The sequence below is a fragment of the Meriones unguiculatus genome, chromosome 8 (assembly GCF_030254825.1).
Source record: "Meriones unguiculatus strain TT.TT164.6M chromosome 8, Bangor_MerUng_6.1, whole genome shotgun sequence".
NCBI classification, from domain to species: Eukaryota; Metazoa; Chordata; class Mammalia; order Rodentia; family Muridae; genus Meriones; species Meriones unguiculatus.
Genome location: NC_083356.1, coordinates 20,917,035 through 20,939,720, shown reverse-complemented (window position 1 = coordinate 20,939,720; position 22,686 = coordinate 20,917,035). Strand labels below are relative to the sequence as shown.

General features: G+C 48.9%; 1 protein-coding gene and 1 long non-coding RNA gene across 3 annotated transcripts in view; one reads left to right on the top strand and one right to left on the bottom strand.

Annotated features, from left to right (window-relative positions):
- Positions 1–10,593, top strand: part of Grap2 (GRB2 related adaptor protein 2) — a 73,338-nt gene extending 62,745 nt beyond the window's left edge. For both annotated transcript variants that reach the window (XM_021640341.2, XM_060389019.1), the window contains 4 exons: positions 3,721–3,889; positions 6,076–6,297; positions 7,775–7,891; positions 8,337–10,593. In XM_021640341.2, coding sequence (XP_021496016.1) covers positions 3,721–3,889; positions 6,076–6,297; positions 7,775–7,891; positions 8,337–8,516 — 688 coding nt within the window. In that variant the 3' untranslated portion in view covers positions 8,517–10,593. The remainder of the gene's footprint in view (positions 1–3,720; positions 3,890–6,075; positions 6,298–7,774; positions 7,892–8,336) is intronic.
- A 1,288-nt stretch (positions 10,594–11,881) lies between these two features.
- LOC132655998 (uncharacterized) lies at positions 11,882–18,399 on the bottom strand. Its single transcript, XR_009593954.1, has 4 exons — positions 17,844–18,399; positions 16,297–16,357; positions 12,320–12,458; positions 11,882–12,013 (listed from the first exon to the last, which is right to left on the bottom strand). It is a non-coding gene; the product is annotated as an uncharacterized LOC132655998 (long non-coding RNA).
- Positions 18,400–22,686: the final 4,287 nt, after the last annotated feature.

The following is a 22,686-nucleotide window of genomic DNA, read 5'->3' as shown; positions in this document are numbered from 1 at the left end:
AGGAGGATATCGGTGAGTCTGAGGCCAGCCTTGTCTATAGAGTGCGATCCAGCACAGTCAAGAAACCCTGTCTAAAACAACAACAACAACAACAACAACAAAATGTAGGTGGGGAGAACTAATAAATAAAGTAATAAATAAAAGCCGTCTATAGGCATAGGCAACTCAAGTGTGCTTACCCTTAATCCCTTCATGTCACCAACCTTGACATCTTGCTAAAACATGAAGAACATACGTATTTATTGATTGTATGTGCGCCTTTGTGTGTTACATATGTGGTGGCTAGAGCATATAAGCACATGTGAAGGTCAGAAGATAAGTTTAAGGAATTGAGGGTTTCCTTCTACTACGTGGGCTCCAGAGATTGAACTCGGGGCATCAATCTTGGTGGCGGGCACCTCTACCCACTGTTCTATTGCTGGGAAGAGGCATCGTGACCAAGGCAACTCAGAGAAAAGAAGGCTTTCTGTTGGGGGCTGGCTTGTAGTTTCAGAGGCTCGTTCCATTATCATCACTGTGGGAAGCACGGCAGTGAGCAGGCAGACCTGGCACTCGCTCGAGCAGTTGAGAGCTACATCCTGATCGGCAGGCAGAGGGAGCGAGAGACTGCGCATGAGCTTTTGAAACCTCAAAGCCCACCCCCGTGGCGCACTTCCTCCATCAAGGCCACCCCTCCTAATCCATTCAAATAGCGCTACTCACTGGGGACTGAGCATCAAATATTTGAGCCTATGGGGACCATTCTTATTTAAACCATCACACCACTGAGCCACGTCTCTAGCCTTACACTCTTAATTCTCCTTAACTAAAATCTTCATATCTCGGACAATCGTAAATATTAGCTTAAGCCAATCTTGATATATCTCAAGCCCTAAACTCAGCAGAGCTTCATTAATGAAAAGTTGGTCTGTTAATAAACCCTATCAATCAAACCCATTTTATATATATATATATTTTTTATATAATTTTTTTAAAATTTTGTGTGTATGAGTAGGTGTTTTGCATGCATGTCTGCATACCATGCGTATGAAGTGCCTGTGGAAGCCAGAAAAGGGCATTTGATCCCCTGAAACTGGAATTAGTTATAAGTCGTTGTCAGCTACCACAGGGGTGCTGGAAATCCAATCCGGGTTCTCTGGAAGAGCAGCCCCGTACACTTAACCACAGAGCCACCTTTTCAGCCTATTCAAACCTATTTTTAAGGACCTTGGTTACTAACACAGTGCAGCAAGCACAGTTAGACTGAAGTCCACCTCTTGGTGCCTTTGGTTTGCAGAACCACAACCTTGACTTTTTCAGCTAGGAAAAAGGAAGGTCATATTCCTTGGCCGACTTGAATTGCACACAGTGCTTAGGCTATATTTCTGCCAGAGTCTTTCCTGGTATTGAGACAAGGCAGCTTCTTGTGAACATTAAAATACTCTCCATACTATCTTTTGAAGACATGTACTATGTATCCCAAAGCAAAATCATTTTTATTTATTCTTATGACTGCTGTCTGGCATGAACATAAAGTGTTGAGAGCCCATCATAGCTGTTGCTTAGCCTCTGCTAAAATGCTAGCCTTTCAGATCCAGAGACTTGAGTCACAGTATTTGCTGTGCCCTTTCTTGGCACCAGCGGGTCATTCTACATCATAAACACAGATGCCAAGCGGCCACATGTGAATGCTGAAAGGGACTAAGTGGTTACTAGACATAAGAAATCCTCCGTCCTCCAGGAGCTGAGATACTGAACCTTGAAGAAAAGCCACCATTGGCCTCCAGACTCCTGGGGACACTAGCAGTGATGGCAATGTGTCAGTGTCCACCCCAAATCAGTTGGGCAAGAAGTCACTGTAGGATCTTTGGCTTCCTTTGGTTATGAGCAGAGCCCAGATCAAAGATGATTCTGGCAAAGGCCAGAATCTCTGTTCCCTCCAAACACAGACTCCTAAATCCATCCCTAAGAAGATCCCATTAACCTTTAGAGGACTCTCTTACTCCCTAAAGCCCTTTAGCTCTTGCCCTTTCTGCTGGAACCAGCCATTGACAGCACTGACACTCACATGCCCTCAACACGCAAATGCAAGTCTATTGGGTGGGGTGGGGGCAGGGGTGGGACCCAAAACTTTATAACCAAGAAAGGATGACTTGATGGTGGAGTCAGACCAAAGCAGATAGTAGAACCTACCCCTTTGTTTTCAAACGGCTAAATTCTGATTTCTGCAAACCCAGTGCAGCTTGTTCCTGGCCACCTGATCCAGGCTGGTAGCAAAAGGCATGGATCTAAAAGCAGTCAGCAGGCCTATCCAGCCTAACTGAAATCAGACCAGGGGCTCTCGCCGGGGTTTGCCCCCTGCTGACCTTGACTAAGCACCTTCACCTGTAAATCAGAGAAGGCTAAACTATCCCTCCACCCCCACCCGTCTTTTCCAGTTAAAAATCTACAACTCTGCATAATGTGTTTCCTCCCAGAGTACAAAATGCTTTATATATAATCTTATTTATACAAAACATAAACTAAGACCGGATCAAGACATCCTCATTACGTACAGGAAAAAAAACAAAACAAAACCGTGATTAATTCCTTAGGGAAAAGGATAGCTTCCTGCTGGCTGGTTTAGCGCATGGACTTAAACGAGATGGGTTAAGACATTTAAGACATTTCTAGGAAAACAACAGGGTCTTAAAAACCCCCTTGCTGCCAGTTCTCAGTGGAGTTCAGAACTCTGATGCTGCTCTGTTTCAAATAAACACTATGAAAGGTCTTCAGCGGCTTGGTCGTTACTGGCAACAGATCAGGAGGGGCGGCTGGGGGTTAAGAGCAGAGAGCTTTGGCAGAGGATGCCAGTTTAGTCCCCAGCACCCACAGCAGGGGTCATTCAGGCGCCTGTGACTCCAGGTCCACGGGCTCCAGCTCCTGGCCTCCACAGGCATCTGCGTCCACACCGCTCATGCGGCGTACACTCATACACACACACACATGATCTAAAATAAAATTATAGAGGTGTTTGGAACATATTCCTTTTCTTGACCAACCCTTTTTTACACTTACTTTTCAGTTATGTATGTATTTGTGTGTGTGTGTGTGTGTGTGTGTGTGTGTGTGTAGGTCAGAGGACAACTTGGGGAAGTTGGTTCTTTCCTTCCGCCATGTGGGTTCTGAGAATCAAACGGAGGCCATTAGGCTTAACAGTAAATGCCTTTTACCTGCTACGTCATCGGTCCCTCCCACAACCTTGTTACTAGAGCTTGGCTCAGGCTGTCCGTTACCTATGTCTCCTGCTGCTATAGGATGAACAGCTGTCCAATGGCTTGACACGGCCATGGCCCTCTTCAGTTTTCAGCAGCTATGATTACCCACGTGAGACCTACAGAAGATGGGCCTAATAACGTTCCATCATGGAATGGGGAGAAGATCCCAAGGCCCACCCCTCCATGAGGATGGGAAGGCAATCAATAGTGGACGGGAGAAAGAAATGTTCTCTTCAGTGCCATAGCTGTTTGTATGTTGTCCATGGTACCATAAGTGTCCCTAATCAAACTCATTGGATGACCATGACAGACCTGAGTGGCATCCTTACTTTGTTCGGTCACTGGTGCCCTATCTGGGTGGAACAGATATTTATTTATGTCACTCCCTGCCCAAACAAGACAACATTATCCATAGGTGCCAAGAGCCACCCAGCAGGGACACGGTCACCATGAAACATACAGCTTGAGTTTACTTGGCCCCCAGGCACGAGGATGACGTTCAGCACTTCAAAGTCATGCGGGACAACAAGGGCAACTACTTCCTATGGACTGAGAAGTTCCCGTCCCTGAACAAGCTGGTGGACTACTACAGGACGACTTCCATCTCCAAACAGAAGCAGATCTTCCTTCGGGATAGAACCAGAGAAGATCAGGTAGGCCTCCTGTCCAGATACACTCCAGGCCAGGGATTTCAGGTAGCCTGAGTTCCTGTGTAAGGCAACAACAACAAAAGGCATTCTGATCCATGGTCAGATCTCGGGTCTAATCCGAGCTGAACACTCTGTGGTTTCAGGAGGCTCTCAGATCCCGTCTCCTTATCCCTTAAGACAGCATAAACGGGGTAGGGGAAGGAGGTTGTGAGTGCAATATACTCTAATGTCTCCCAATCTCCTCCATCACTCTTAGTCACACTGCAAATGACTGTAAATGTCAGCTCACACGGGGGGTGCTGTTGCCTAGCTATCTGTGGATCCTACACCTCTGTTTTCAGCCCAGGTCTGGAGCTGCTCAAGGGTCAGGACAATAGACAGTAGCACTAGAAGGAGTAGGGAGCCTGGCGGCCAGGAGCAAAGCACCAGGCAGTTTCCTGTTGGCCTCAAGGAGTCCGGGACGAGCATAGGTTTAATTCCAACTTCATTCTGAACTACCTGTGTCACCTCGTTAAGTTCAGAACACTTCCCGGGGCCTGCAGAGGTGACTCAGGGGTGAGGAGCGCTTGCTGCTCTTCCAGAGGACCTGAGTTTACTTCCCAGCCTCAGGTCAGGCGGCTCAGAACACAACCACCAGCAACTCTAGGGCCAGTGGATCCGATGCCCTCTCCAGGTCTCCATGGGCGCCTGCACATGTGTGAGATACCTATACACAGATATATGCCACAAACTTACTGAAGCTGGGTATGGTGGTACATAGCTGTACCCAGCATTGGAGGGATACATTTGAGGAGGACTGCAAGTTCAAGGCTGGGCTTCAGACCAAGTACCAGGACAGCAAGACACTGAAAATAAATAAATAAATAAATAAATAACATACAGACAAACAAAAGGACACTTTCTGAGTATGGGTTTTCTCATCTTAACATGGAAAGCACAACAGTAGCTCCCTCAGTGGGCCCTTGTAAAGACCGAGTGTGGCATAGGCCCTGCCCCAAAATCTGGTCTACAGCAGGCAGACACCAAAGCTACCACTTCACACAAGGGAATCCACACACGTGTGCATGTGTGTGTTCACATACAAAAAAATACAAACGATTTTTCAAGGAAAAGAACACGGGGTTGTAAGAGATGGGTGGCATAAAAGAAGACGAACTGACCCGCAGAGCTGGGGTCCCAGGGACAAACGATTTCAAACGGACACGTGTTCTGTGGGCAAGGAAAGCCCTGCCTTCCAAGTCACCAGCTGTTAAAGGCTGGCATGTTACAGTCATCAGAGGAGAGGGTGTTCCCAACCAGAGCACACACAAGTTCAGAAAAGAAAAGAAAGGTCAACCGAGACCTTGTGGGTGATTTTAACCAGGAAACTCACTAGGATTAACTCACTAGGATGTGGTCCCCCCAGAGATAAAAGGGGCAGTATAAAGTTTTTGTTAAACTGGATTATCCGAGTTAATATTTGCACAGTGCCGGCTCTCTGTAGTTGTTTGCTAAATAAAAATAACAATAAAATATTTCTGATCCATGAGCAGTTACAGTATGAAGCGGAGAGGCCTTGTTCCTTGCGGGCACATGGGGAGCCAGGCCTGGTTTCCGTGGCTCTGCTAGAATGTTGCTGTCTTGGGTCCCTGTCACCAGGCTGTCAATGACAGCTCCAGATGATGCAGAGTCTAGAGTAGAGCTATCAGGAGGCTTGGATGTCCAGCAGTTTGGTAACACGTGATAAATAATCCATAAGATCTCGGTTGGCCTTTGTTTTGTTTCCTTACCTTCTGTGTATCCTGGATGAGAACACTCTGCTCTCATGACTGTGGTGTGCCAGTCTTGAAAACAGCTGAGGAGGCGAGGGTTTACTTTCCCGAAGCACACGTTTCCTTTTCAAGTCACCTATCCCTTCCTGCCTGTAAAACAGAATAGTTAAGCTGGATTACGTAGAAAAACACAGACTCACTGGGAACGGATTGGGTGGAGACCACGTGGAAATGGTTAGAAGGTCATCCGGCGTCGGTCTGCATTCCTAAGCTGGGGAAGACTGGGGAACGCAGAGGCCATTTTTGATAACATGGCTCTCCAAACCATCTCCTTTAATCCCTACCACCACCACCACCACCACCACACAGTTACTGCCAGAAGAGAGACAGGAGCAGGAGATGGAAGGGTGAATCTGGTTCCCCTGTTTTCTCTCCCAGGGTCACCGAGGCAACAGCTTGGACAGGAGGCCACAGGGAGGCCCTCACTCAAGCGGAAAAGAAGGAGAAGAGGTCCGACCTTCGATGAACCGAAAACTGTCAGACCACCTTCCTCCCGGTCCCCCGCAGTACCAGCAGCAGCAGCCGCCACCCCCCCAGTTCCCAGCAGGGCCACAGCCCCCTCCACAGCAGCGGCACCTGCAGCACCACTACTTTCACCAGGTATTTGAAGAGAAGGAAGGGGCAAGGGCAGAGTGAAGGCCAGTGTAAGTCCCCAGTTCAGTGAAGAGACCCTGTGGAGAAAGATACCTCATGGTAACTTCCTATACCCACTGCTCCCACACACACCACACATCACCTGGGTAAAATAAAAGCTATTTTATAGATCACATTTAGCCTACATGCCCAGGCCTAGACCAACCTCCTCAGAGATTCTGGGCCCCATGATGGAAACAGCCCATGGACTATACAGCAAACACACACACACACACACCCTGAAGACTAATTCTCCTGTCAGCAGAATTTCAATTCCTGCCCCTTAACCCGCAAAAAGAAAAACGGATTAACACCTGCAGCCTTGTTTACTTATCTACCCTTGCCTGTTCCAGAAGGGAGCTGCGGGAGGCTTAGGGAGACGGACAATACCATAAGATAGCATTGGTCTACACTCCTCCACAGGGCACGGAGCCCTTTGCGAGCCGCCTATTTGTCCTTTCCCAGGGCCACACACGGCTACCAACCCCTGCTACCACGAGGACACACAATCAGTCACTGGCATGGCTCAGAGCATTTTCTCTCGTTTTGGCTTTATATAAGCTGTTCTGTCTTTCTGACGGAAAGTCTCACTTCTCCTTCAAGCGGGAGCCCAGGAATCACCTCTTCCTAAATGCCATCCACTCACTTAGCACATTCCTGTACATGGTTCTTCCTCTAAACTAGTAAACGTTTCTGATTTTTTTTTTTTTTTAAATAGGACAAGAACCATACAAGCTATGCTAGGTAGTGCATGCCTATAATCCCAACATTTAGAAGACCGAGGCATGAGGATTAAAAGCCCAACTCTAGCCTGGGCTACATAATGAATGCATGGTCAGCCCAAGCTACAAATCAAGACCCCGTCTCAGAATTAAAAGAAAAAAAAAATAGGGCTGGAGAGATGGCTTAATGGGTAAACAAGAGGGCCTGGAATCAGATTCCCAGCACCCACATAAGAGCCAGCATAGGGGGACACATCTTTAACCTCACCTCGGAGACAAGGCTCCTTGGTCAGCCAGTCTAGCTGAATCAGTGAGTTCCAGGTTCAGCAGCAGCCCTTCAGGTGGATAGGGAGTGACAGAGGAAGCTACCCCATGCCAACCTCAGGACTCTACACGCACACATATACACACATATTCATGATGATGGTGATGGTGATGATGATGATGATTGCAGTCCCGAGGCGTGGGTACATGAGGCAGACTTCCCAAGTTATTACTATTTAATTGAATATGTAAAGGCCATCACGTCTGCCTTCAGAATCTAAGACCCCTTCACATTCCCTTCCCTCCTGTCCATTTTCCAAGATGAAGGGTGATGATTAGCAAGTATTCTTGGGTGTCATTGCTGTAGACAGCACCCCTCAAGCGAGTCACAGGGTTGGGATGGGCTGTGAGAGACACCCCAACTGGTCATGTAACGGCCCTCTCTTACACATCTCTAGGACCGCCGTGGAGGCAGCCTGGACATAAACGACGGCCACTGTGGCATTGGCAGTGAGATGAACGCCACCCTGATGCACCGGAGACATACAGACCCCGTCCAGCTCCAGGTGGCAGGGGTGAGTGGGCAGAGAGCGCGGGGCCATGTCTCGGGAGACGGCTCAGCCTGGCTCATCCAGGCTGCTGCCTTCAAACCGCTGAGCTCTGCCCTGTTCTCTCTCTTCTGGCAGTGGCAGACGGGGGAGCTTTATCCCTAGGATCCAGTGCACTTGGTCTCTGGGCTGGCTCAGTGGTAGGGCACTTGCTCGACAGATGTGAGGCCCGAGCTTCCATCCCTGGGCCGCAAAAGCTAAACAAGACCATATCAAGAGCAAAGGTGGTGAGTCCCAGTAACTTAGCGCCCAGGACTGTACCGCCTGCTCTGCTTCAGACTGCTGCAAAGTCAGCCTTTCGGAAAGGGCCCAGGGGACTCAGGATAGAGCTAGAAGTTCATGCTTCCTCGGGGTGACAACTGCTCCAAAGACCAGCCCACCCGAGTTCATCAGTCTGTTGTTTCCCCCGCAGCGAGTGCGCTGGGCCAGGGCGCTGTATGACTTCGAGGCCCTGGAAGAGGACGAGCTGGGATTCCGAAGCGGAGAGGTGGTTGAAGTCCTAGACAGCTCCAACCCGTCTTGGTGGACCGGCCGTCTGCACAACAAATTGGGTCTCTTCCCTGCCAACTACGTGGCCCCCATGATGCGCTGAGTCCTACTGGGGGGGAGGACTGGGGGCTTTTCTGTCTGAAGCCGCCTGCAAAACAGGGGCGAGGAGAAAGAGCTGGACCTTGTAACTACACATACATGCATACAAGTGCATGTGTGCCTGAGTGTACACAAAACATATATATGTATGCCTATGTCTACACACAGCGTTGCACAATAGTAATTTATTGGCAGGCCAGTTGGTTCAATGACTGACAGAAGTGGCGAGTGGGGTGTTTTTCCAGCTCCTCTCTGTGTGAGAGGGCAGCAGGGAGCTGGGAACAGGGCGGGGAAACGGACTTCTCTCAATCCTTGAACTTTCACGGCTTCCTTCCTGGCTTGGGGATTTTCCAGGAGAGCTAGCAGCTAAGCAGAGATCACACCCCAGCGATGGACACACAGGATGGGGCTGGGCTTGGCCGGGCACGTCAGGTAGCTCACCTGGCCCCATCCACCTACAGGGTAGCTTCCCTCCTGTTCTCCAAAGGGTAGGCACTGAGCCCTGAGAATTAAGGTGTAGCTGATGCAGGGCCATGGGCACCAAACAAGTCTGAGCAGCAGGCAGGCAAGGGCGTGGTCAGGTTGTCTCTGCTCCATGTGGGAGAGCCCTGCAAGCCTCAGGCCTAGTCAATGTCTGCCTGGGACTTTTACTTTCCACTGGTGACTGTCCCTTGGGTAGGCCTCTTCCCCATGCCTGGCAAGAGAGCGTGTCTTGGAGACACTGCAGAGCCGAGTGCTAGGGAATATACAGGGGATCTCCACAGGCCCCTGTAGCTTACTTGAATGGAACTTCCATTTCCCCAGCTGCAAAGGAAGGTGTAGCCCGGACTCTACAAAGTGCTTGGAGAAGCCCTGGATGAGAATGTGGGCTGTGTCAGTAGCCTCGCTTTGTGGTTACAAGAACGTCTCTGTGGAGCTCAGTTGGGTTTTGCTCCTGATTTTTCTGTGGTTGACGATATCTTTGCCAGTGGACCAGAGGGAAGCCAAGAGCACTGACTGCAGAGCAATAGAGAGATTGACAGACTGACTCTAACCTGGACAGGAGCTTCATGGAAATGTGTTTCCCCTCCCGTCTGAATGCTTGGCCTCCCCTGGCCTCCCTCCACCTACAAAGAGGAACCCCACTGCCACAGTCCCTCTTTGTCACCTTAAACTAGAAGTGTGTGTCCTGGTGCCCACCCTAGGGAATAAAGCACAAGAGAAGCCTGGATGAGGGAGGAGAGACACTGGAGAGAAATCTCTGTGTTTTTGTGGAGCCTGGGAGTAAAGATGTCAGAACAGAAGGCACTTACAAGGGTGTCAGTGTAGTCACGTGTGTGTGTGTGTGTATGTGTGTGTTCTCAGATAGGAAAGGAAGCTCTGAGGTGAAAGTGATGGTGAGGGTATATGGTGAGGGGCCCTGTCTCCCGTGTCCCCTCCAGCTTTAGGGAGGGACTGGAAGGTATTTGTTCCTGACGGCAATAAAAGACCAATCTGTGACTCACCCGTTACTGCAGTGTGGCATACGCTCCGTCCCTTGTGACTCTGATTCAACAATTCTCTGATTCTTTGGAGACAGAGAGGGAGAGAGGGACTAGGAGGGAAGAGAGAATAGCCTGGAAGTGCAGGGAGGCAGAGTGTGAGCGAGCGATGGGGCCTTGGGAAGGGAAAGCAGGCAAAGAAGAAGATGAGCAGCAGATGAGGGAGGAGGGGGTCAAGTGGGACAGCGAGAGGAGGCGTGGGCAGCCGCTGAAGAACAGAGCCCCCCACCACCGCCAATGCAGACAGGAGAACAAAGAGTGCACTAGAAAGAGGCAAAGAGCAGAGAGAGGCCCCCAAGGAGGAGAAATGAGAATAGAAGCCGAGGCAAAGCGGGCCTCTATCAGCAAGCTTGGTAGTAGGTGATATGAAACATTACAGTAAATAAAAGCCAGAAGTGATGTTTGGTTTTACAGTATTTGCAAACCATATGCTTTAGACAGCCCACGAACTTCACTCGGCTGGTTCCGTGGGAGGAGCAGCCCTGGCTGAGGCAGACATGACTAGCACGGTTCTGGTCTAGTTACTGTAACTTGAAATGAGAATACCCGTAATAAAAGTTTTGCCAGTCTGTTTCTGGTGTCTGCGTGGCACGGCCCTAGGAGAAGGGGTACTCCCTACCTCGGGGTGGCAGGGATGCTCGACCTGGAGAGACAGAACTCCTGAAAACCCCTGGAATGGGCATCCTGATCTAAGCAGGAGCCCTTGTGGGAGAAGGTAGGAGGAATTTTTATTGAGGTGCGTTGCTGTGCTCATTAGCAGGGCTCAATTCAGAAGGGAACAGGAAGAGGCTCCAAACCACTCAGGGAGGACAAGGGTTCACAGGGACTGATCCGCAGAAGACCAGGACCAAACTGTCCACCTGGGGCTCAAATCTCTCTGCTGCTGCTTCTTGGGAAGTAGGGGGCGGGGAGCGTGAGGATTCACACCCCCAGCTCTATTTATCTGCTTTCCACCTGCCAGCCTCTGAGAGTCAAGGGTCGAGCGTCTTACCCGTTCCTCACCGGCTGCTCAGCCAGCAGCCTGCACGCTGTCTCCGATTTGGGCCACCACACCCTCCGTGACTTCATGTCACCTGAGCAGGGAACTTCCAGAGAAAAAGCCAGTTCCTGTTGAACCAGTTGGGGTTTATTCCCCACTTACTGGAAATTACTTCATTTCCAACGTCCAGCAGCTGCCCACTCACCTTTCGATGGCCTCGGGGTGATCAAAGGAAACACTTCTCAAAAATCTCAGATACCTGCAATGTCTGGGGACCGTGTTAAAAATGCGGGTTCTGACTCGGCCTTACATCTCTAACAAGCTCCCAGGTGCTTTGATCAGCAAGGGCATCAGCCTCGCAGACCTAATTGGATTCTTTTTCTGGGGATGTTCAGCCACTGCTCTTTGTTGCTAGCAGATAAGTCACTTTGGCTTTGGGACAGGCACGACTCATTATGTCGTTATGACATCATTACTGTTTGGCGGCCCGGTGACTTGTTTTTGCATCTTCATCAGAAATCAGATATTTTCCAAGTGACAGACATTTGCCCGAGACTCAGACAGGAGTCCCCTAATAGAAACCACTTCAAACAGGAGCAGAGGCTGTGGCTGTGGTACAGAAGCTCTCTCGGGAAACCCTTAAAGAGAAAAATCAATGTCTATCACTTTGGGCTATGGGCAAGACAGGGCCATTGCTGGATCTCAGCTAACAGCCCACACAGGGGACGGACTGGTCTGGTCAAAGAATTGCATGACGCACAATCACCGTGTGTCTAGTTTCAACCTGGCTATCTGTAAGACAAGAGTGTGAGAAAAAAAAAATCTACCACTGCAATTCTTTAAAACAAATTTATTTTTTGTTATTGTTTTTCCGGTCCTTCCGCTTCGTTTCCCAGCCATGGCACCCTTCTGTCTCCCATAGCAACCGCACTGTCCTCTGTACTTGTTGCCCTGCATTCCTTCCTGGGCCTGGCACACTCTCCACACAGGTACCAAGGCAATCTTTGGACAGACAAATCCGATCACATCACTTTTCTCCCCAGACACTTAGCCTTGAACCTAAAATCCTAACTTGGTCCTGTCTGCTCTCCACCTCCTCCTGCCTTCACGCACCCTCTCGACTGTTCTTCTTTTAGCCTCCAGAGAGACAAGAACTGTCCCCAGGGGGTTCATAATTGCAAGTCCGTTTCCCTCCCACCCAACCCCAGGATGCACATCCTGTTTCCTGGTTGACTGCTGTTCAGATCTGAGTTTACACCTCACCTCCTCTCATACCCCCATTGGAAATAAAATATCCCTTTAGATTACCTGGTGAGTGCCATGCTTTTCCTGAACAGCATGCACACAGAGGGGATCACTATCATGACTGGTGTGACGGTCAGGCTGTACGCTTCTTGGAGCGGGGATCATCGTGTTTTGTAGACTCTTGTATGCCCAGCATCGCACACTGTTGGTGGCACATTGGGAGGAGTGTCAATACATATGTCTAATGAATGATGTTGTGATCCTCCAAGGTTAAAACCTTCATCTTGAAGAGAAACTCTCTCAGGCATAGAATGAGGAAAAGGGGGTGAAACAAGATGTTCAAAGGGGAAGTGAAACACCTGCCTTACAAGGAAGCTCATTAAGGCAGGAAGTAAACAACTCAAAACAGCTTCAGGAAGTCCCTGAAATTGGCTAGATTAAGTAGGCCCCTTTATCCTCGATAGTACGTAAGAAGTAAAGACTGCGGAGCTGTTTAGAAGAGGCTCAAACAGAGTGGCATAGAATAACAACCACCAGCCAAAAGCCAGAAAAAAAAAAAAAAAAAAAAAAAGCAGAGACCAGCAGAGCTATCTTGGAAGGGACTCAGACCAATCGAGCCACCGGAAAGAACACTCTCTAAGCTGTTGAGCTGCCTGCAGATTGTGCAGGGTTCTAGTTTTCATGAGCTGACGCCCATGCTGGGGTGGGCTTTGGTGACAACAGCTGTCTCTGAGTCATCTGCACCTGTAAGTCGCCCCTACCCATACTCCTGCAAGTAACTTCAGTAAACTCACTGCTTTCGCACACTGGATGTTGGTGGTATCTGTACTTTGGCCTGTTGCTGGTACTGTCTGGGGTGAGTAGACATTTGTTCGTCTTCCCAGGAATCGTCCGACAACAATGAACAAGTACCAGCTGCCTCATCTTGTCTACTCACTCACCTCAGATGCCTCAAGCAAACAAGGTGCAAACAAGGGGATTTTCTCTGTGATGTTCATGTGACTGAAGCTTTTGGCACTGCCCTCAGAACTACACTGCCTGTAGTTCCTTGGGGTATTACAGGGAGTCCTGGTCTGTCTGTTTATGTCCATTGTGTCATGTATCCTCCACTCACTACCTTTTGGATTGCCCTGAATCGTGTGTGTCTGCTGGTGAAACGGTCTGATCCTTCAGACTATGGAATCTGCCTGGCGATCCATGTGGCAAGGAGAATGGGGAGGGGGTCGGTTGGAGAATGGCCTGTCCCCAGTTCTGAAAGTGTGCCAGGGTGGGCCCAGGGTTTCTCATGGTCTCCCATGAGTTTTGCTTGTACTTCTTGCCTGAGCCCTCTCGCCATCAGACAGAAGAGGAATACCAACCTTCCCCTTCCTGACTCCTCTCACTCCTTAGTGCACATTTCTTCTTCAGATGAAGAGAAATGCCCGGCAGTGCTTCATTCGGGCAGTAAATAGCACATAGGGACCAATGCATGGCACACAGTTCTGTGTCGGAGCTTGGCTACAATTAGGTCACTAAATCAGCAAATGTTTACATAGAAGCTCTTAGGGGTCTGATAAGATCTCTCCTGAGGTTCCTCACGCCTCTCCCAGCTGTGTCCAATCCAGGCCCACGCCACAGCTGCTGCCCTTGTTTTTCACTTTCCCCCCAGTGGCTGCTCTGGTCTATGCGCTGGTTCCTTTGCTTCCTATCCGACCTAGGCCGCCTCTGATCCAGCCTCCAATGGCTGCCAGACAGTTCTTATGAACATGTAAAGCAGACGACATTAGGCTCTTGTTCAAATCCTTCAGGGGCTCCCATAGCTCTCAGCGTCAAGCCCTTAGCATTCCACTCAAGGCATTTGTCATCTGCCGGCTGCATATTTGTTCAGTCACGTCCCCAGCTTTTCTCTCCTGAGCCTTCTCAATCAGCCTCACTCTGGCCTCAGAATGAGTCATACTGTCTCAATCCTCTGACTTTCCCACCTTCTGTTGCTTTTCTGTAGAGTGCCTTTCTCCCACTCCGTTGTTACTGTTTTTGTTGTTTTTTTGTTTTTCAGACTGAAGTGATGTTAGATTAACTCTACGACTGTTCTGTTCAGTGTTGTGGCCACTCACCACGTGTAGCCATTAAATACTTGGTTATTACATTTTAAAATTTGTATTTAGTTGGTTTGTCTGAAAGAGGGTCTCAGGCGGCCTTGAATTGGATTCTTAGCACAGGATGACCCTGAAATGCTGATCCTCTGTTTCTCAAGTGCTGGGATTATACCCAGGGGCTACCATACCCAGCTCGCAACTGAATACTTAAAATATGGCTAAAACAAGTGAATGCGGTAGACTTATGTGGTTAGTGGCTACCTCACTGGTTAGCACGGGTCCAGACGCTAATCTTAGTTCAGAATTCAGATTTCCCACCGAAAGAAAAACTGCCCCATTGCCGTGGCTGGCGTAGATCCCCCTCCTTTAACTGCTGGGAGCCTCTTTGCTCTGCTCCTGTCCCAGGACTCAAAACACTGTGTTACAGAGGGTGATTTGTTGATCTGCCTCCACACCCAGATTGAATAGCTCAAGGCAAACAGATCACTCAGCGAGTGGTAGATACATGAATGCGGGCCGTGCCGAGGAGGGCTCAGCAAGCAGCTCTGAGAGAAAAACCCTGATTAGCGGTCTCCTCCGATTCTGTGACGCAGACACTGCCTGTCAAAGGAATGAGAAGACACAGCCTTCAAGAAAACATTTGCCGAAGACAAATCTTAGGGGAGCAGGAAACCAGCAAGGGCAATTAATACGTCTATAATTTTATATGAAGTATCGTATTTAAAATTTAATATTACATTTATATACAGCACGAAGGCTAAAGAGGGAACTGTGTGTGGGAGGCAGATAACCAGCAAGAAGGGCAGAGGGGGAAAAGGAAGGAGTGTGGAGAAAGAAATTACAACAACGTGTAATGGGTTATATGAAGGAAGATGTCACAATAGAACCAATTTCTTTGTGTGTTAAACAAAAAAATACTTAAAAAAAAATTAAAAAGACAGATCTAGACTGGGACTGAGGTTAAGTTGGAAGAGTGCTTGCCTACCACCCATGGAGCCCTGGGTTCAAACACCAGCACCACAGAACCCAGGTGTGTTACATGACCATGATCCGAATACTTGGGAAGTGGAGGCAGGAGGATGAACCATTCAAAATTATCTTCAACTATGGTCAGTTTGAGGAAAGTCCAGGCCATATGAGGTCCTGCCTTGAAAGAGAAAGAGACTGAGAGAGAAAGAGGTCTGATATGGCATTACCACACAAATTTTACTCGTGGGGACCCCGGTGCAGAGGCAGAATTGCCACATTTTTAACATAATTTTAAAAGTTATTTTATTTTTGTCTATATGAGTGTTACACCTGCATGTATGCTCGTGTACCACGTGTGTGCCTGATGTTCTTGGAGGCCAGAAGAGAGCAGTGGAACTGGGATTACAGGCAGGCAGTTGTGTGTCACCATGTGGTTCTGGGGAAGGGCAGCCAGTGCTCTTGACCACCGAGTCACCTCTCCAGTCCCCAGGATTGTCATTTTTTGAAACTCAATTAGAAGAAATCCACATCATAGTTAAAAAAAAAATAGTCAGATAAACCTAACTGAAGACAGTGTACAGAAAGCAACAAGCTTTTTTTCAAGATGCCCGAGGTCATATTCCTTTAGGGAGTTACAGATTAAAACAGCAATGAGCTAACACTGCTCAGCTATTAAAATGCCCAAATCCAAAACACTGCAGACAGCAATCGCTGAAAAAGATGTGAAATAAGGGGATCACTCAGCCACTTACTGCTGGAAAGATAGAATGGCGGCATCTTATCACGTGACCCAGCACCCCCACTGCTTGTCATTTCCCCAAAGGAGCTGAAAACTGTGAACATACAAACCTATACACTGATATTTTAACAGCTGTATTTCAGAATTTCAAAATGGAAGGAAGAGCAAGGCCCTTCAGGAAGGAAGTGGGTTAGGTATGGCAAAGAAACATGGTTCAGTGCTTTTTAAAATGAGCTGTTGTTAGGTAAGGGACTCACCTCTGTAATCCCAATCCTCAGGGCTGAGTTTCAGGCCAGACTGGACGGTGTGAGACCCTGCCTTAAACAAACAAAATCACATGCGCATTACTAAGGAAAAAAAATCTGTGTCGATACCTACTGTCTGATTCCAACCTAAACTCTTCAAAAAGATAAAATGATGGAGATAGTACAAAGATCACAGTCATATGGAGGTACGGTGCTACAGTGTTATTCCAGAACTTGGGAGGCAGAAAAATTGTAGTAAATAATTCAAGATTAGCTAGGGCTACAAAGTATGACTGTATCACAGAAACAAGTTTTCATTGTTTCACTTAGAGTGCAGGGAAGGATGACTTGAATTCCTGATCCTCCTACTGTGCTCCATTTATGGAATGCTGGGACTAGAACCCAGGGCTTTGGGCATACTGTGTAAGCACTCTACCAGTTTAGGCACAAACAAGTTGTTTTCTTTAAGTAAGATAAAATGTCTTGGGTAGGCAGAGGCAAGTGGATCGCCACAGTTTTGAGGCCAGCCTGGTGAGCTCCAGGCTATCCAGAGCTGCATAGAAAGACTTCGTCTCAAAACAAACAACAGCAAAAAAACAAAACAAAACAAAACAAAAAACCTTCTAAAAATAAAAGGATCAGTTTACCAAGGGTCACGGAGGGAATGACTAGACCAAGCTTGGATACTCTTTAGTACAGGTTAGCTACTCTTATTCGGTACAAAGGTGGGTGCATCTGTCTCGTGAAACCATGGAAGCTACAACAGCGAGAACGCTCATACAAGCCGTGGGCTTAGGGTCACAGTACTTCAGTGCAGATTCATCAGTTGTAGCAAACACACCACTCCATCACTGACAGTAGGGGAGGCCACGTGTGCTTTCTGGGCATTTCTGTATCTCCTGCTTTGCTGTGAGCCTAAAATTGCTGAACAGAAAATTCTGCTTCAGAAAGAGCCGTGACCCGCCGTCACCACATCCGACGTCGTTGAACTGGCAGTGGGAAAGAGACGTGTGGCTGGCTCTAGGGAACAAATGGAAACCCACTCCAGGGTTACCTCATTCCTATTCCAATGGGGCGTCCCAGGCGTGGGCAGGTGTGGAAGAGTAGCCAGAGCAGCAAGAGGCCGGGCATGCAGCTGCAGGTAATTGCGGTTCTAGCCGGGAGATAAAAGACTGGGGAGTCCGTCCTAGCTTAGATTTATTCAGAAAGAATGCTTGGGGATGTTTGTCTGGCGGTTTTGTTTTGTTTATTTGTTGTTTGTTTGTGTCGAGACTTGCCCCAGGCATCTGCGGAGTGGCCCCCCCTCAGCCCGAACCTGAGATGTGAACGTGGAGATTTCACCGGAAGTACCTTAAACACAGGGTGTCACTATCTACGGGGGCGAGGAGTGCAGAGTGGGCAGGGCCTCGCTTGCTTGCTTCATGGGAGCAGCGCGGGGACCCTGAGCGTTTCCTGTCAGTGGTTGTTGCAGTTCCCAACATGACATGAAGACGTGCCTGGTGAAGAAGAGTCCCCCATCCCCACCCCGCCCCCAAGTTTAATTAGTGACACAAACCTACCCAGAAGTTCTCAGCAGCAGCCGTGTCCAGATTCCACAAGTAAGACTGGATCACTTGTCACTCTTCAACCTGCCATATCCAAGAATATAAGCCAGCCGCCACTGGCTTAGCCTTCTAGGCAAGCACCTGGGGCCCCAAGTGGGGCTCCGCCCACAGGCGAGGGGTGATACGTGTGGGTGGAGTGGAGAATGGTCATCGGGTATACAGGGACTATTAGAGGAAGAACCAGCTTGTTGATGACCAGCAGGCCATTCTAGAAACATTTCTTAGCATAATAAAGGGACAAAAAGGAAGGCCGGAGTGAATAACCCTCAACTCCCTCTGAAAGATGCCCTCCACCAGCCTTTCTCGGTAGACTCAAGTCAGTGGAGACGGGTCTCGTGCTATTCTGAAGAATCAGCCCCGTACCCAGGAAGGAGGCTTTGTCTGCTCTGTGCAGAAGACCCAGGCTAGCCCGGACTATGCCGTAGTCCCAGGGTTTCGCAGATCCTGATGTGAAATTCCTATGCCTAGGTGCTCCCAGTTAGGCCTCTCTGCAGGTCATTTGTGGCCTTCCCATTTCTCCACATCTGAATTCCCCAGGGGAGGCAGCAAGTGGTGTCTCATTCCCCAGCTCTGACCTGGTTATGGGGAGTTGCTAGGTAACTGCTTCCCACGCTGGAGGAGGCTTAGTTACCATGGCAAGTCCAGATGGGTTGTGGGGAGGGGCTGTGCAGAGGAAAGGGAGGGGGATGCACAGCAGCCTTGACGGTCCTCACTCTCTCCACAGCTTCTGGAGTTCAGGGAAGTGCTTTAATCTCTGTGAACCTCAGTTTCTTCATCGGTAGACCGAAGGAGGGGCTGCTGTCTGCGTGAACTAAGAGGCATGCAAAGCAGCATATGCTCGGTGAATGACTGGTCCACAGACCCCCTCTTAGGCAAGGTACAACTCAGGACAGGGGCAGTCCCGGGGTGGAGTAAGTGTGTCTTTTTTAAAAAAAGCAGCAGGGGAATTAGCAATTGTGTATTTCCGTTAAACCAAATAGAAGTCTGCCTTCTCTTGGTAAACTTAAACTTCTTGAGTTTTTGTTTGTTTCCTTGGCTTGTTTGTTTTGAGACAGGATCTCATCATGTACCCCTGACAAGCTTGGAACTCTTTATGTAGACCAGGCTGCCCTCAAACTGAAAGAGATCCACACCTCTGCCTCTCCTGTCCTAGGATTAAAGTGTGCCACCAGGCTCTGCTAACCTTTCTCGTTGTAAGACCTTAGGGCTCTCTAGCTCCATTTCTGAAGCTAGACTTTCTTTTTCTTTCTCTCTCTTTGTCTTTGTTTCTCTCTCCTCCTGCTGGGTGTGGAACCTGGGGCCTCATGCACACCATGTAAGTACTCTACCACTGAGCCACATCCTCAGCTGCTTCACCCATTCTTTTGTTTGTTAGTTTTGTTTTCTTGTTTGAGACAGTGTTTCCTGGAACTTGCCCTGTAGACCAATCTGGCCTCATACTCACAGGGACCCACCTACCTCTGCCTCCCGAGTGCTGGGATTAAAGGTGTGTGCCATCACCGCCTGGCTGCTTCCCTGATCCTTACACTGTCACCCCAGGACACCTTCCTCAGTTCCACACCAGTGTGTCAGGGTTCCTCTCAGACCCCTCTCTGCAGATATCCCATGGCACCTCCAATATTGCATGTTCTAGAGGGGGAGCTACAAGCCCCTTTCCTGGTCCTCCAGGTTTCCCACCTCCAAATACCTCCTTTTTTTTTCTGCCATCTTCCTCTCCTCATAGTCACTGACCAAAAAAGACTTTGTCTTGTTCTCTTAAGTCCTGTCCATCCCCGCTGCCAACGTCCTCCCCTCACTCCTCCACCGTTGCCATTCTGCATTGTTTGAAAAGCTTCTTCACCAGTCTCCCACTCCAACCCCCACCTCTGTGGCTTACGTCATCCTGCTGGATGTTGAAGTCTTCCAAGTCCCCCATTATCCTTGCTAGGGGGCTCCTGTTGTGAAAACGCATTTCTCTGTGTCAACCACTGCGCGCTCCCTAGGTCCTTCTGTCCTCACCTAGTCGTCACTTTCTCCAGAGTGTCTTTTCTTGAGCTTCCAGGTCTGGGTTTGGTCCCTTCCTGCACACTTAACCTGTTTTAGTGCTCAGGTTCAGAGGCCTGAAGGTCTGTATCCCCAATAGCAGGGTGTAAGGTCCCTGATGGCCTAGGGAATTGGGATGTAGCTTGGTGCTAGAGTACATGCCCACCATAGCGAGGACGTGGAAGGCAAACGACTCAGCTGAACATGTCTTTTCAGCCATTCAAGTGAACAGTGAGACTGTGTGTGTGTGTGTGTGTGCGCCAATGCATGCGCTAAGGAAGGCTGTGCTGTCAGAAAGATGACACGGTGCACTTTTTCAATCATCTTTAAAGAAAACAAGTGCTAAGCAGGTGGCTCACATCTGTAATCTCAGCCCTCGGGAGAAACAGGAAGAGTTTAAGCCCAGCCAGAGGGACAGAGTGAGCTGTTGTCTAAAGCAAAACCTAAAACAAAGGAAAAGAGAGGCGGCAAGCATTTGGGGGACACAGACCAAAGGCGGCCCTTCTTCCAGCTGATGGAGGAGGGGGACCAGCATCAGAAAAGAACAGTGCAGCCTTTCTACAAGTCCCCTGCCTCTGTCCCTCCCTTAGCCCAGCTCCAGGCATCTGTCAGAGTCAGCCCACCAAGGACTCTTGAATGCAGGGCGCCTACCTGAGGGTGAGAACACTGAAAAGGATAAGCTATTAACTGGAGCTCCACCCCCTGGGCTTCCGGGCTGCTTGCACAGGTGCTGCTGCTGCTGGCCTAGTATGACAGTGGGGGTGGGGTGTGGGAGGGGTGTCCCAGGTGGTGACCACGTGAATTGTCATAAAATGTTCTTTTAGGGAGCATTGGCTGTTAAAGAAACTCAAAAGAGGTCAGGCGCGCTGGCACACACCTTTAGTCCAAGCACTTGGGAGGCAGGGGCAGGCAGATCTCTGTGAGTTCCAGGACAGCCTGGTCTACAAAGCAAGATCCAGGACAGCCAGGGCTACATACAGAGAAATGCTGTCGCAAAAACAAAAACAAAAAAACAAAAAACAAGAAGAAACTTGAAAGAAGAGAAGCTAACAGAGGCCTGGAAGCTGGGAAGGCTTTTCCAGGAAGGTGGAGCTCAAGCTCATTTGTTTATTTATTTAGGTTTTTATTTTTTTTTGGGGGGGGGAGAGACAGGGTTTCTCTGTGTATTCCTGTCTATCTTTGGGACTCACTGATCAAAGTTGGTCTTGATCTCAGAGATCCGCCTGCCTCTGCCTCCCAAGTGCTGGGATTAAAGCTGTGTGCCACCTCTATTCTCCAGCAACCCCCACCCCCCAAGCCCCGAATCCCAATCTCAAGCCAGTTCTTAAAGGGCTCGAGGTAGCTGATGGTGAGGACTCAGGAACATTCTGCCCAGCTCTAAAGCAGACTGAAGACGGGGTTGCACGGCTGCATGAGTGAATAAATAGAACTGTGCTGTACACCATCTAGTGTGGTTCGTGTGTGTGTGTGTGTGTGTGTGTGTGTGTGTGTGTATAAAAGTAAACTTCGGTATTTGTATGCCCGTATATCTGACCAGATAAATTGTGTATCTCAGGGATGGGGAATGAGAAAAGAGATGGTCCAGAAAATAATTGTTTGCCGTCATGGAAGTTCTTGCACTTGAATTGCAGGCTGTTTGAATTCTGTTGGCAGTTGGAGAGCTAGGACCTGACTGGCGGCATAAGAATGGCGCTTGGAGGTGCGGGAGAGACGGCTCAGTGGTTAAGAGTACTTAAAAGCTGCTCTTTCAGAAGACCTGAGTTCAGGTTTCAGCACCCATGTCCAGTGGCTCACAATTGCCTGTAACTCCAGCTCTGGGGAATTTGGTGCCCTCTTCTGGCCTTTTCATGTATACACACACACACACACACACACACACACACACAGGCACAGGCACATGTACACACACCCATAAAGTAAGATAATTATTTTTAAATGGTGCTTGGAACTGGGTATAGTAACACTCATCTGTAATCCCAGAACCTGGGAGGTGAAGGCAGGAGGCTCACTATAAGTTCAAGACCAGCCTGGGTTACATAGTAAGTCTTAGCCCAAAGCAAAAAACAGCAACAGCAGTGCTTAGGAACAGAAGCAGGGAGAGTCTAAGGCAAACTCTGGCAATTGTATTGGTACAAAAAGAGGGTGTCTCACCTTCTGAGATGAGGGGGCAGCAGTTAGGAGGGGATCTTCGGGAGAAGAAGAATATTTTTTTCTTTCCTGTAGTCAGGGGTCTCAGGGACAGAGCACTCTTACAGGTGGAGACCAGTCTTACCCTGACCTGGTGGAGACCTGTTACCCTGAGGACTGTCTCCCCTCCTTGAAAGCCACGGGCACCCTCGGAGACAATTTCTAAAACATCTCTGACTCCCAGCTGTATTCGTTACTTATCTTGTTGCTGTGATCAAACACCTGACAAAAGCAACTTAAGAAAGGAAGAATTTATTTTGGCCTACAGTTCAAGGAGGCCTGGTCCATCATGGCAGGGAAAGTATGGCAGCAAGAGCGTGAGGCAGCTGCTCACAGCCCATCTATACTCAGGAAGCAGACAGAGATGAACCTGCTGTTTCTCTTCTTTATTTTTATTTTGCCAAGTCTAGGACATGAGCCCATCGGATGGTGTCACCCACATTCAGTTAAACCTAGAGATGTGATGAAGATTAACCACCTCACAAACTGAACGACCCATGCCAGAATGATTACTTCCTTGGTGCTTGTTGATCCTTATCCCAGTGGCCTGGGACCTGTGTGTCACATGCTAGAGCCCCTAAGTGCACAA